This window comes from Lemur catta, chromosome 7 (assembly GCF_020740605.2).
Source record: "Lemur catta isolate mLemCat1 chromosome 7, mLemCat1.pri, whole genome shotgun sequence".
In the NCBI taxonomy this organism is placed as follows: domain Eukaryota; kingdom Metazoa; phylum Chordata; class Mammalia; order Primates; family Lemuridae; genus Lemur; species Lemur catta.
In genome coordinates, this window is record NC_059134.1 from 55,904,664 (window position 1) to 55,919,995 (window position 15,332).

The window sequence follows — 15,332 nt, forward strand, 5'->3', positions numbered from 1 at the left end:
AGACTGGCCTTCCCGCCCTGCCCCCACCTCCTCCCCGGGCAGTCCCCACCCTTCCAGGCTACCTCCTCTGGACGCCTTCCCTGACCCCACTGAACTCTTTCTCTGAGCACATGCCCGGAAGGGGGCCATTCCTGGGCAGGGCAGAGGCCCAGATGGCTGGGTGTGCCCCCGGCTGCCAGCCCTCACCACAAGCTGCCTGCTTTGCTTTGCGGCATGGAAAGGCCTGACGCTGAGGCGAGTGGGGCTGGGGCCCACCAGCCTGCCTGGGGAGAAATCTGGGAGGTTCCAGAACTGACGTGTGTTCATAGGACCCCTACATGTCCCCTCTGCATTCCACGAGAGGGCCGCCAGGCTGATGTCTAAGCGTGGGCGAGGCAGAGTGCTGGATGGGGGACACTCTGCTCCGTGGGCTGAAGGAGCCCTGGGCCTGAGCGAAGAGGAAGGTCTTATCTCCCTGACCAGGCCCGTGGGGGAGGTAGCAGACAGTCACTGTACTGGAAAGAACAAAAAAACAATGAGCCTGTGGGGGCAGGGGTGTCGGCCCTAGGCAGGTGCCCTGCGTGGGGACTGAAGAGAACAAGGCCTAGTGCCACCTGCCGAGTCCACAGGAGATGAGACGTCCCATGCAGGGTGGCTCTGGGTCCCCAACACGGGGTTGGCAAGGAGAAGGCGGGCAAGAGAAACCACGATCAGCAAGAATCACTCTCCCCTGGGAGGCCAAGCCAGGAGGGTTGCTTGAGGGTAGGAGTTTGAGACCAGCCTGGGCAACATAGCGAAACCCCATCTCTATAAAAAATAAAAATATTAGCTGGGCATTGTGATTTGTGCCTGTAGTCCCAGCTACTTGGGAGGCTGAGGCAGGAGGATCGCTTGAGCCCAGGAGCTGGAGGTTGCAGTGAGCTATCATGACACCACTGCACTCCAGCCTGGGCAACAGAGCGAGACTCTGTCTTTAAAAAAAAAGAATTACTATCCCCAATTACAGATGAGGAAATTGAGGTCCAAGTAGGAGGAGCAAGCGACAAGGACCAACTCAGAGAGAAGGAGCTGGAGGGGAGGGCAGTACAGGAGGCTGCAGAAAAAGCTGGCTCCCTGTTCTATTTGTAAACAGTTATGTCACAGGACCAGGAAGTGAAACTCCATAGAAACACGGCTGCCTCAGGCCAAAGTTTCACCTTCCTGGCCGGTCAGGCAGCTGGGAGTTAATGATCAGCCCACCGGGCTGGGCCTGCCCCACCGCAGACCCAGCAGGCCCTGCCTACACGCAGGGTTCCCCGCAGTCTCACCTCCGCACCCACCGCAGTTCAGCCTGTGCCTGGCCTTGAACTGCCCCGACCGAGAGTTGGCCCCTAATGCTGCCCTTGGGCCCCACTCAGACAGCCGTCTCAACAGCGACCAGCACACGCTGCCTCCTGCCTCCGTGTGCAAGGCAGGGGCGGCTCTGCGGTCTGGGCAGGGCAGGGCACGAGCGAGGAAGGCAGTGAAGGTGTGTGGCAGGACACTGAGAGGGCAGGTGACTTCAGCAGGTCACACAGCAGGGGAACCTGAGCCGGCCAGCCTGGCATTTCCTCCTCTCACCGCAACAAGCCCAGCCTGCCCCAGCCAGGCCTCACCAGCATCCTTCTAGAGCCATGGATTAAAATGTAGTCTGGGTGATGGCCAGAGGGCAGGACAGGGTCAGGATGGGGACAGTAGGCAGTGCAGCTAGAGGAGGGCAGAGAGCTCGAGTGTCCACCCCCTGCTCCCCGCACCCAAGGCCTCACAAAGGCCCTTTGAGGCTAGCCTCCTCCCCCACCCACTGGACAAAGGAGAGGGAGGAAGGCGTGGGAGGGTGCCCAAGAGGCAGAGCTCTGTGGCCAGGCCAGGAGGCGCCCGGGCGTCCCGCACGGCCAGTGCAGGGGCCCAGACTCTATTGCGGCTCTTGGGGCTGAGCTCACAGGCACCAAGGACCCTTTATCTGGTGTCAGGGAGGTGGGACCCGGGTAGGCAGGACCCCTGGGTCTAGTCTACTCCTGCTAGTGGTTCCCTAGGTGATCTGGGCACGTAGCTTCCCTCTTGGCCTCAGTTTCTCTACCCCTCTAGAATCGCAGCTCAAGCAAATCCACGGGATTTTTGAGTTGGAAAGGACTTGAGACCATCACCCAGGAGAGGAATCAGGGTTCAGGAGGATGAAGTCACACCGCAGGGCCGAACATTTCTGCTTCACACACTCTAGCCTCAGGGAGCAAGGCCGGGTCAGGAGCAGCCAGAGAGACACTACAGGGCTCATCGTGACCAGGCCCCATGCAGACTTCCTCACCCATTACCTCTTTTAATCCTCACAACAACCCTGTGATGAGGCCCTATTATTTTTTACTACTGTTATTATTATTGACTAATCATTGTAAATACTTTTCATTAGACAACAAATGACTGTTTCAAAATCATTACGATAATAACCAGGAAAGTAAAGTCCTACAGGTGAATGGCACTCTACATTTTACTAAAAAAAAGACACATCCGCATCACCTCATTTTTATCCCAAAAACAAGCTAGGGGGCAGGGTGGCAGGGTCCAGAGAGAGATGAGGGCCTGGTGGGCAGCGGTGGCCGGGGGATTAGGGCCCGTGCTCCACGCTCCATCCAGAGTAAATCCCACAGCCCCAGCCCCTCCACCTTCTCATCAGCCTGGGGCCTAGGATGGCTCCCCACCCCCACCCCAGCCTGGGCCCCTGCACACTCAGCCTGTGGGTGGGTCTGGGCCTGCTTGTCCCAGCTCCAGCCAAGACCAGGCACTGACCTTGGGCCGCTTCCACCTGACAGTGGGCCCTGGGGAGCCCTTGTAGTAGAGCGAGTCGTCGGTGGCGGGGAAGTGGGGGTCCTCAAAGAGCACCTTCCTGCGCAGACAGGCTCGCTTCAGGGCTGAGTAGTTCTGGTCCTCATAGGGCTTCACGCACGAGAACATGGTGGCCGCTGCCCCAGGGAGGGGAGCCAGGAACACCTGGACGGGAAGGGAAGAAGACCAACACCTCTGAGTACCTGGGGTCCCTGCTGTGCACGGGGCCCGTGTGTCCTCTCCCAGCAGCCCTGTGAAGCAGGCAACGTCATCCCCATCACACAGGCAAGGGAAGGCTCAGAGAGGGGCGGAGGCCTGCCCAAGGTCACACAGCTGGTACGAAGTAGAACGGGGATACGGACCGACTGGCCAGATGCCACAGCCTGGATTGCCTCGTTCCTGATGCTCAGGGGTAATACAGGCCCGCAGGCCAGCAGCACACGGAACTCAGGGCTGGCCGGGCCACACCCACCACCCTCCTCCCTGTGTTTGACCGGCCTTCCCTAGACCTCCCAGACTGAATCAGACGAGTGGCCAACCCCAGGTGCCCCGTGGCTGATGTCACACCCACAGAAAAACAGCAGCGTGCGTCTCCGGGTTTCTCTCCTCGCCTCTAGAGAGCAGCACATTTTTGCCCAGTGTGGGAGGACCTTGTCCCAGGCACCCCCAGACATTGGTCATCCATTCTCTCAGGCCCCCTTCCAGCACGCCGCCCTCCGGTCTGCACCTCGGGAACAGGTCTCCAATTCTGTAGCAGCAGGCCCACGGTGCCCTCACCCTCCTTTCATTCCCCAGGGCCCCAAGTGGGCACAGCCAAGCGTCCTGTACCCTGTGCCAATGTGGTGACCAAGTGCAAGGGACACAGACTGGACCAACATGGTCAGGAAAGGCCTGGGGGGGGCGGTGCAGGGCGGGGAGCAGCCGTCGGCGGGGCCTGACAGGTCAGGTGCACAGGCACATGCCTGGACACCAAGCACTGGAGTGACTGCCCTGTCTAGGCCACCCCATCGCAGGCTCCATCCTGCCCGCGGTGGAGCCCCACACCCTCCGGATCTACTCATCTGGAACCTGCCTAGGGCAGCACTACAATCCGTTAGGGTACAGGCCAGAATTTCCCAGCCCTGCCCTGAGGGAAACTGAGGCAAGGTAGACTGGCTTCTGGGGTGACATTTGAGAGCAAGATTGATGTGGGTGCCAACCCCAGCTGTGCCACTCAACTGCTGGGTGACCTTGAACAGGTCACTCGCCCTCTCTGAGCCCCTGTTTTTGCACCTCTGTGAGGGGAACAATGCTGCTTCAACGCCTGGAAGATGCCACTGTAATGAACAAAGGCTGAGCAGGCTGCTGAGCAGGGCACAGGGACTGGAGGGAAAAGCAGGGGCCAGGGCACCTCTCGCTCAAGAGAGACGCCATTTCCCTACCACGTGCAAACCGCTTGGCTGGAGGTTTGTGTCTGTTATGCAAACAGTGCTGGGTGGGTACACCGCTGCCATTTTGCAGAAGAGAGAACTATGGCCCCGTGAGGTGAGGTGACCTGCCCAAGTTCCCATGGAAACTTGGGGTCTGGACTCGGGCCCAAGTCCCCCGCCTTGGCCTCGTGAGCCTGCACTTCAGGAGAAAGGGCTGAGCGCTGGGCAGGGCCGGGCTCTCCCACAGCCCAGGCTGAGCTGGGCCCTGGCTTGGACGGAGAGAGGAGGGGAGGGAGCCACAGGAAGGGAAGGAGGTGAGCTCAAGGGCTGGGGGCTAGTTTGTCTCCTCTGCAGTGTCTCCTCTGGAGTGACCTGAAGTCACTCCACCTTCTGTCCCCATATCCACACTGGGCTCACTGGCTACTGCTGTGCAACCTCCGGCCAGCCACTTAATTTCTCTGGCTGCCCCTCTGCCCCTCTGCCCAAGGAGGCCAACAGCCCTGCCCCTCCCACCAGCCTCCCAGCCTTGGGGGCCTGAGGGAAGGAGAGGGGAGGAGGCTGCAGAGCTAACTCAGGGGCTTTGGCACACAGTCCCAACAAGCCAGCGCCATTAGCACCACAGGTTTCCAGCAGGGTCAGCTCAGGAAGCAATTTAAGCTGCAAGAATTAGATCAGAGAAGTAGAAAGCAGGAGCCGGAAATCTGCTCTTGCAATTCCAGTGTTTCAGAGCCCCCAGGGCCCAGAGGGGTTGGGTGAGCTGGCTGAGGTCACACAGCCAGGCTGGTGGAGAAAGAGGGTCTGGCTGCTCTCCGGGAAAGGCAGGGGCCCACACTGCCGGGAGGGTCTGCTCCCGGGGAGGACAGAAGGGAGCTGCAGGCTGAGAGGGGAAAGCTCAGCTAGGCAGGGCCCAGGGGTAGAGGGGCCAGGCCCGGCTAGCTGAGGGTCTGACATCGTTGAGCTACCCCCCAGCCTCATCCCTGCCCGCCAGGCTGACCCTGGCCTACTTATGCCAGGCTCTTCTGGTCCCTGGCCTTTGCCCAGACTGTCCCCTGCCACCCTCCATCTGCCCCAAAGTCACCTTCCACGGCACCCCCTGGGCCAACACCCCCACGGGGTCACAGCCCTCCCCGGGAGCTTCAGGCATACTCATGGAAGGCCACAGATAAACCAGGAGGCAGGAAAGCTGCTTCCAAGCTCCAGGCCTCTTCTTTCTGGGCCTGAGCTTCCAGCCACAGCACTTTCCATCTCCTGAGCACTTTTACACTGTTTGGGCCGCACGCGACGCCCTTGAGGGGTTCAGGACAGGCCAAGCTTCCCGGCTGCCCTGATAGTCTGCCCTCTTGCCTTTCCCTGCCAATCTCAGCCCCACCATTCTCCACCCTGGGCCAAAGTTCCAGGGCTCAGCGCTCCCTGCTGCTCCCCGGAGCTGTTTACTCAGGGCCTTTGCGCACACTGTTCCTTCCACAATCCACCCTCTGCCTCTGCCCCGAGGACAGCGTCCATGACATTGTACCTATCAATCCACACAGACTTGTCCACCTCCCCCGCCGCCCATGCCCCTGAGGGCAGGGCCCTCTGCAGCACCTCTCTGTACCCCCAGGGTGCAATGTTGAGGGGCAAGGAATTCACTAACTGTGTTCAATGAACCAACAAAGGTAAGCATGGAAGGAATTCCTTCCAAGATGGGAAAAACAAGCCAATGAATGGCAGAGACTCCAAGGGGAATCAGCTTTCCATATCACAGCCGCCAGCACACAGGCCTGGCTCTCCGTCCCCTCCTGACATGTGCCAGCAGCGCCCACACCCCACCGTCCGGGCAGCTGCAGCCCCGGCACTCTGCTGCGGCCCAGCCCTGCCCCAGCCCACTGCCCGTGCAGCTGTGAGACCCTCAACGGGCCACATCACCTCCCTGACCAACAGACAGACACAAGGCAGAATGGAAGGAATATGTGTCATTTCAGAGGTTCCAGCAGGAGCAATGCGGGGAAGCCTTCACAACAGCCTGGTCGGTGAAGCAGGAGAGAAAGGCCGTTTCAGGCAAAGGGAACGGCTCAAGCAAAGGCTCAGGGGCAGGAAAGTGCCTGGTGATTCAGACCCAGCCTGGCACGGTGAGGTCCCTGTGGGCCGAGAGTGGGGGCTCTGAGGTGGGTAAGAATGAGAGCCCTGGGGTGCTCGTAGGGAGCTCCAGGAGTCCAGCCCTCTGGCAGGCCAGTCAGACCTGAGTTTGAGTCCCAGCTGCACCCTTTAGCCACAGTGTGTCCTTGGGCAAGTTGGGAACCACTCAGACCTGCTGTCAATCAACCAGCAGGCCTCCCCTGAGCCCTAGGAGGTGGCCCAGGACAGAAAGAAAGTAGCATCTGCTCCTGGGCCTGGCCTAAGGAAGTTCAGTCTGCCCTTCCCATGGGAATGCTGCACCCTTTCACAGCGGCCTGGCCTGTTCTGTGGACCTACTGGAGGTGGCAGGGCCAGCCTGGCTGTGCACGGGGTAGAGTGAGGGCTCATCTTCCAGCAGGCCATGCTACACCAGCTGATGCCAGTGAGCCTTCTCCAGACATGACAGCCACAAAAGCCATTTTGCAAGCGGGAACATCAAGGAAATCGTCGGAAGTCTGTGGCTTGATACGTGGCCTCCAGACTCCACAACCCACCAGGACTTCCTGAGGCAGGGCCTGGGTTAACACTGATCATCTTAGGGGCACCCCGATGTGGCAATAAAGAAGCCAGTCGGAACGGTATTCTCTTCCATTCTCTCCCAAGGAAAACTCCACTTGGCCCAGAGTGTCTTTAACCCCTCACAGGCCTTGCCTATCTCCTTCCTAACCCAGCAGAAACAGGCCTCAGGCCGAGAGCCTTCCACAGGCAACAGCATCTGGCTGGAATTGAATGAATTCGGTGTTGTTTTTATTTTATTTTTAAGATTCTTCCAGATACTTTGAATTTATGGAGAATAATAATGACTCTCCATTTACAATAGATATACAGTTTCCTTTAAGAAATATTAGGAGGACCCTAACAACTCCTCTAAAAGACACTTAGATTTGATAAATGAATTCAGTAAAGTCTCAGGAAATAAAATCAACACACAAATACCAGTAGCATTTCTGTATACCAATAATGACTAAGCTGAGAACCAAATCAAGAATTCAATTCCACTTGAAAGAGCTACAAAGAAAAACAATACCTAGGAATGTATTTAACCAAGAAGGTGACAGAGCTCTACAAGGAAAACTGCAAAATACCGATGAAAGAAATCACAGGTGACACAAACGGAAAGGCATCCCTGCTCATGGGCTGGAAGAATCAATATTGTTAAAATGTCCATACTGCCCACAGCAATCTACAGATTCAATGCAGTTTCTATCAAAATACCAATATCATTGTTAACACAATTAGAAAAAACAATCCTAAAATTCATATGAGAGCCCAAATAGCCAAAGTGATCCTAAGCAAAAAGAACAAAGATCACATTACCTGACTTCAAATTGTACTACAGGACTATAGTAACCAAAACAGCATGGCACGGGCATAAAAACAGACACATAGATCAATGGAACAGAATATAGAATGCAGAAATAAAGCCATCCACCTACAACCAACTGATCTTTGACAAAGCAGAGAAAAGCATACACTGGGGAAATGGTCCTCTATTTAATAAATGGTACTGGAAAAATTGGATAGCCTCATGCAGAAGAATGAAACTGGATCCCTACTTCTCATCATATATAAAAATTAACTCAAGATGGATTAAAGACTTAAATCTAAGACCTGAAATTATAAAAACTCTAGAAGAAAATCTAGGGGAAACTCTTCTAGACATTGGCCAAGGCAAAGAATTTATGACTAAGACCCCAAAAGCAAATGCAACAAAAACAAAAACAGACAAATGGGATTTAATTAAACTAAAAGCCTTCTGCATAGCAAAAGAAATATTAAACAGAGTAAACAGACAACCCACAGAATGGGAGAAAATATTCACAAACTATTCATCTGAAAAGGACTAATACCCAGAATCTACAAGGAATTCAAACAACTCAGCAAGAAAAAAAAAAAAAAAACAAATAACCCCATTAAAAAGCGGGGAAACAACATGAACAGGCATCTTTCAAAAGATGACATACAAATGGTCAACAAACATGAAAAAATGCTTAATAGCACTAATCATCAGAGAAATGTAAATTAAAACCACAATTAGATACCAGTTTACACCAGTCAGAATGGCCATTAAAAAGTCAAAAAACAACAGATGTTGGCAAGGATGTGGAGAAAAGGGAACTCTTATACACTATTGGTGGGAATGTAAATTAGTACAACCTCTATGGAAAACAGTATGGAGACTTCTCAAAGAACTACAAATAGAACTACCTTTTGATCCAGCAATTCCACTACTAGGTATCTACCCAAAGGAAAAGAAATCATTATATCAAAAAGACACCTGCACCCATATGTTTATCGCAGCACAATTCACAATAGTAAAGATACGGAATCAAGCTAAGTGCCCATCAAGTGATGAGTAGATAAAGAAATGTGATACACACACACACACACACACACACACACACACACACACGGAACACTACTCAGCCATAAAAAAAGAATGAAATCATATCTTTTGCAGCAACTTAGATGGAATTGGAGACCATTATCTTAAGTGAAAAAACTCAGAAAGTTCCAAAACCCCATGTTCTCACTTATAAGTGGGAGCTAAATAATAAGGGCACATGGACATAGAGGATGGAATGCACTGGAGACTCAGGAGGGCAGGAGGGTGGGGGGAGAGGGTGGTGTGGGATCAGAAAGTACCTAATGGGTACTAAGTACACTAATTGGGTGAGGGTTACACAAAAACCCCAGACTACACCACTGTGAAAGATATCTATGTAACAAATCTGCACATGTACCCCCTAAATCTATAAAAGTAATAAAAAAAATTAAAAAATAAAGATCTTTTTGTTTTCCAAACAAACAAAAAGAAATATTGGGAGAAAGGATGCTGATTTTTTTTTTTAAGAGACGAGGTCTTGTTATGTTGTCCAGGCTGGTCTTGAACTCCTAGGCTCCAGCTATCCTCCTGCCTAAGCTTCCTGAGCAGCTGGGACTACAGGTGCACACGCTGTGCCCAGCATGGAAGCTGAATTAAAGAAAAATATTAAGTTACCAGTAGGGTGACGGGGCGGGGGCGGGGGATGCTTAGCGTCACACCAAGCCCTGAAGGGCAGCGAGCTGCCGAGGCAGGGCCGAGACTGGGCTCTAGAGCTGTGTGGCAGCGGCAAGTCACTTACCTCTCTGAGCTTCTCAGAGATGGTGTAGTGGAGCCAGCGTCAGCCTCAGGGGTACGATAAGAACCAGAGGACACAGCTGAGCTCAACTCCGGCAACACGAGAGCCTGAGCCAGCATACAAAGGGCCAAGAATAGCCAGAGCCGTTTGAAGAGAACAAGGTAGAAACTAGAGGACTTACACTACCCGTTAACAAGACGGATCACAAAGCTCTAGTCATTACACAGTGTGGTACATGTGCAAGGGCAGACAAATAGACCAATGGGACAGAATAGAAAGTCCAGAAATAAGCCACAATTACAAGGACACCTGACATAAAACAAAGGTGATATCTCAGTGCATTGGGGAAAGGATCATCCTTTCAATAAATGGTGCTGGGTTGACTGGCTGTCTACACGGAAAAAGATTCATCCTGACCCCCACCTCATACCATACCCCAAATTAATTCCACACAGATTGCAAATCTAACTGAAAAGTAAAACAATAATGCTATTAGAAGATAACACAGAAAAATAGCATATCCAAATGGCCCATAACCAGAAGAAAAAGTACTCAACTTCATTATTAATAATTACCAAGGAAATGCAAATTAAAACCACAATGAGATACTACTATACCCCCACTAGAATGGCTACAGTGAAAAACTTCACACACACACACACACACACACACACACACACACACACACACACACACACACACAGAAATCCCAAGTGGAGCTCTTATGCATTGTTGATGGGAGTGTAAGTTGGTACAATCACTTGGCAAAACCATTTGACTATATCTATTAAAGCTGAACACATACTCTATTATCCAGTAATTCCACTCCAAATAATATGTCCAACAGAAACGCATGCACATATTTACCAAAAAACATGTGCAAGAATGCTTATCATAGTAGTATTTGTTATAGCTGAAAATTAGAAACCATTAATACCTTAATGTCCATCAATGAAAGAATGGGTAAATGTTATCATATATTTATATAATGGAAGAATGAAATGAACAATGAAATGAAAATGAACAAATTGTGGTTGCACACAACCCTATGGATGGCTCTCACAAGCATATTAAGCAAGAGAAGCGATATTATATGATTCCAAAATATACAAAACTGAAAAGCATGGCCAGTATTACCCTGTTAGCAAGGCCAGACAAGGACACCACAAGAAAAGAAAATCACAAGCCAATATCCCCAATGAACATAGGTGCAAAAATCCTTAACAAAACACTAGCAAACAAGCCAGGCACAGTGACGCACGCCTACAGTCCCAGCTACTCAAGAGGCCGAGGAAGGAGGAATTAGAGGTCAGCCTGGGCAACATAGCAAGACCCTGCCTCTGAAACAAAACAAAACAAAACAAAAACACTACCAAACAGACTTCTTTTTTTTTTTTTTTTTTTTGAGACAGAGTGTCACTTTGTTGCCCGGGCTAGAGTGAGTGCCGTGGCATCAGCCTAGCTCACAGCAACCTCAGACTCCTGGGCTTAAGCGATCCTACTGCCTCAGCCTCCCTAGTAGCTGGGACTACAGGCATGAGCCACCATGCCCGGCTAATTTTTTTGTATATATATTTTTAGTTGGCCAGATAATTTCTTTCTATTTTTAGTAGAGACGGGGTCTCACTCTTGCTCAGGCTGGTCTCGAACTCCTGACCTCGAGCGATCCACCCGCCTCGGCCTCCCAGAGCTAGGATTACAGGCGTGAGCCACCGCGCCCGGCCCCAAACAGACTTCAACAGTACATTGAAAGGATCATCCACCATGATCCGGAAGAATGTATCTCAAGGAAGATACAAGGATGGTTCAACACATGCAAATCAATAAATACATCACATTAACAGAATGAAGAACAAAAGCCACATCCTCATCTCATTAGATGCAGGAAAAGCATATAACAAAACTCAGCACTGTTCATGATAAAAATTCTCAAAAAATTAGGTACAGAAGGAATGCACAGAAATCAGTAGCACTTCTATACACTAACAACAAACTATTTGAAAAAGACATCAAGAGAACAATCCCATTTACAATAGCTACCAAAAAATAAAATACTTAGGAATAAATTTAACCAAGGAAGTGAAAGATCTGTACACTGAAAACTATAAAACATTGCTGAAAGAAACTGAAGATGACACAAATGGAAAGACATCCCACATACATGGATCAGAAGAAGTAATATTGTTAAAATGTCCACACTACCCAAAGAAATCTACAGATTCAATGCAATCCCTATCAAATTTCCGATGACACTTTTCACAGAAATTTTTTAAAATCCTAAAGTTCATATGGAATATCAAAAGACCCGGTATAGCCAAAAGCAATCTTGAATAAAAAAAGAACAAAGCTGGAGGCATCCGCCTACCTGACCTCAAAATATACTACAAAGTTAAAATAACCACAACTATACTATATAGTACAGTATACTACAGTTATAGTATAGTTTTACTGGCATAAAAACAGACACATAGACCAGCGGAACAGAATAGAGAGCCCAGAAATAAATCCACAAATTTATAGTCAATTGATTTTTGACAAAGGTGCCAAGAACACACACAGAGGAAAGGACAGTCTCTTCAATAAAGCATGTTGGGAAAACTAGATATCCACATGCAGAAGAATGAAATTAGATCCTATCCCATACCATATGCAAAATTTAAATCAAAGTGGATTAAAGACTTAAACATAACACCTGAAACCATCAAACTACTAGAAGAAAACGCAGAGGAAAAGCTTGATGACTTGGTCTGGGCAGTGATTTTTTTGATATGACCCCAAAAGCAAAGGCAACAAAAGTAAAAATAGACAAATGGGACTACCTCGAACTAAAAAGCTTCTGCACAGCAGAGGAAATAATAGCATGAAGAGACAACCTACAGAATGGGAGAAAATATTTGCAAACCATGTATCTGATAAGGGGTTAATATCTAAAATATATAACAAACTCAAATAATTGAACAGCAACAAAACAAATAATTAAAAAACGGACGAAGCACCTGAATAGACATTTCTCAAAAGAAGACATTAAAAATAATCAACAGGCATGTGAAAAAATGTTCTACGTCTCTAATCATCAGCAAAATGAAAATCAAGGGCCGGGCACAATGGCTCACGCCTGTAATCCTAGCACTCTGGGAGGCCGAAGAGGGAGGATTGTTTGAGGTCAGGAGTTCAAGACCAGCCTGTGCAAGAGTGAGACCCCGCCTCTACCCAAAATAGAAAAAATTAGCTGGGTGTGGTGGTGCACGCCTATAGTCCCAGCTGTTCATGAGGCTGACGCAGGAGAATCACTTGAGCCCAGGAGACTGAGGTTGCAGTGAGCTATGATGATGCTGCTGCATTCTAGCTGGGGTGACAGACAGAGACTCTGTCTAAAAAAAAAAAAAAAATCAAAACCACAATGAGATGTCACCTCATTGATGAAGGTTCAGAAGGAGCTTGGGGAGATGTTGGTCAAAGGATACAAAATTTCACTTAAGAAGAATAAGTTCAAGAGATTTATTGTGCAACATAGTAACTATAGTTAATACCAATGTTTTATATTCTTGAAGATTGCTGAGAGTAGATTTTGAGTGCTCTCATCACAAAAAATGATAAGCATGTGTTAATCAGATCAATATCCACAATGTACACATATTTCAAAATATTATGTTGTATATGATAAATATATACATTTTATCAATTAAAAATTCAATTAAAAAAGAAAAACAAGCATAAGTCATCTACAATGAAAAGAAAGCAGGACAGTGGCTACCTTAGGAGCTGTGACTGGTGGGGGGGGGGCTTCTGGGGCTCCAGTAAAACCATTTCCTGATGTGGGTGTGGTGACACAGGTGTGGTCACACTGGAAATCCACTGAGCCGTAGGCCTGTGACTTATGCACTTTCTGTACATCACTTATACTTCAATAAGCAGTTAAACAAAAAAAGCCAGCACAGTGGCCCTGGAAAGAAGGGCTGGCTGAATTTGGTGGCCCAGGTCCCCCCAGATCTCGGCCCTTCACAGCTCTGGCCCTGTCCAGCTGGACACCACGTACCTAGGTGGGATGACCTGGGGCGCGGGGGAGGCAGAGCGGGAAGGTGCCCCAGACTGGGTCAGAGCACCTTGCCACGCACAGGCTGTGTGACCTCCTGCAAGTCTCTACCTCTCTGATCCTGTCTCCTCCTCTCTCTGAGGACACTTGTGGATTTGAACACTTGGAATGCTCAGGGCCATGAGAAGGTCCCACGGGTGGGTGGTGCCCTGATGCGCCAGGTACACACCTCCAAGGTTTCCTCTACACCTGAGAAGGGGGCGCCAGCCTGAGACCACTGCCAGGAGACATTCCTGGCCCTGAGGAGGGTGGGCAGGGCACTCAGGGAAAGGAAATGAGCCGACTCGGAGGGGCGAGGCACAGGGATGGCGGAGGAGGCCACGGAGGATCCCAGCCTGGGTCCTGGAACGCCAGGCACAGGGGTCTGGCTTCATCCTAAGGTGATGGGGAGCTGTGGAAGGGTGCTGAGCTGGGCAGGGACTCGGTCTCGGCTGTCTCAGGGAGCTCCATCTGGCTGCCACATGGAGAATGGACCAGAAAAGGACGAGACTAGAGCAGAAACGCCAGAAGGCAGGCCACAGCACTCGCACGGCAGCCCCGGTGTGCTCGGAGAGGAGCCAGGTCCTAGGGCTGTGTGGGAGGGGGGCTCCACTCTACCTGGCGGCCAACCAGTGGAGGGGCTGAGGGGGAATGCAGGAGTGCCCACTGCCCCACACCCCACAGTGGTGCCCGGGGCATGGCCCAGGCCTGGGAGAGTGGGTGTTACCCACTGTGGGCTGAAGGAGCCAATGTGACCTCACTCACACCCTGGCAATCCAAGACCCCAGTCCCCCTCTCCTCAACCTCCCATTACCCCCCACTCAAGGTATGACAGGGCCCCTCTCCGCCGCCCTTTGTCATACGAACAGGGAAGGGCGGGACAGCTGCGCCTTCAGCGTTCAGGGGCTACAGTCCACTCCAGCTTGCACACCTTTGCCGACACCCATGCTGGGCCGGCCCTGAGCTGGCTGACAAGGAGGCGGCTGGACCCTCAAGGCAGTGCCACTCAATGAGTGGCACAAGGTGACAAACACTCTGAGGTCAGTGCTCCCAGGAGTGAGGCAGGTTATAGGGCGGGTACGGGGTGGGGAGAATGGTGGTGGCTCTTCAAGATGGAGCCTGAGGGGTGTGCAGGGCAGGGTGCAGGAAGGACGAGGAAGGGGGAGAGCATGGGGCAGGCAGAGCCTGGGGGAGTTGGCAGGACCAGCTCTGCAGGGCTGGGGATGCCAGGCTGAGGGACACCTGCTCATACTGGGGCCCAGGGCAGCCAGGGGTGAGACTGAAGGTCAGAAGCTGACACAGTGACCCAGGCCAGGGAGTGCCATGGCCTGAGCTGGGGCGGGGAGGCCAGGTGCCAGAGGAGGGGCCTGGAAGGGCAGGCAGTGTGTCAGTTCGGTGACTAACAGGTTATCTGTGCTTTTGTTTTTATTTATGTATTTCTTCCCTTCTGTCCCACACCACTGCCCTCCTCTACCTGCCCCACACGCCACCGTTCTAATAAGATGCTTAACGTGTGTCTCTGTCCCCTCGTGGGCGGGTGTGCCCTCGCTCTCCACGTCCGGTGCACCCAGGAACGGACGGCAGGGTGGGGAGAACGTGTACTTGGAAGGACAGTGGCTCGGGCCCAGCGCAGGCTCCAGCTCCCGGGCCACCCAGGGTTCCAGGCTCCCGGGTTCTGGCACCAAGGCCAAGGCGGCCCGGCCCAGTGAGTCACTCCAGCTAACGCCAGGCAAGCTGGCACCAGGGCTGGGAAATCCTGTC

At 51.5% G+C, this 15,332-nt stretch overlaps 1 protein-coding gene across 2 annotated transcripts in view; it reads right to left on the reverse strand.

The window, feature by feature from the left end:
• CAPN5 (calpain 5) overlaps positions 1-15,332 on the reverse strand; it is a 54,160-nt gene that overhangs the window by 32,817 nt on the left and 6,011 nt on the right. The window contains exons 1-2 of one of the 2 annotated variants that reach the window (XM_045557298.1): positions 3,177-3,310; positions 2,779-2,979 (exon numbers count right to left, since the gene is read on the reverse strand). In XM_045557298.1, coding sequence (XP_045413254.1) covers positions 2,779-2,943 — 165 coding nt within the window. In that variant the 5' untranslated portion in view covers positions 2,944-2,979; positions 3,177-3,310. Of the gene's footprint in view, positions 1-2,778; positions 2,980-3,176; positions 3,311-15,332 lie in introns of those variants that run through there. The other variant, XM_045557297.1, reaches the window with a different exon arrangement.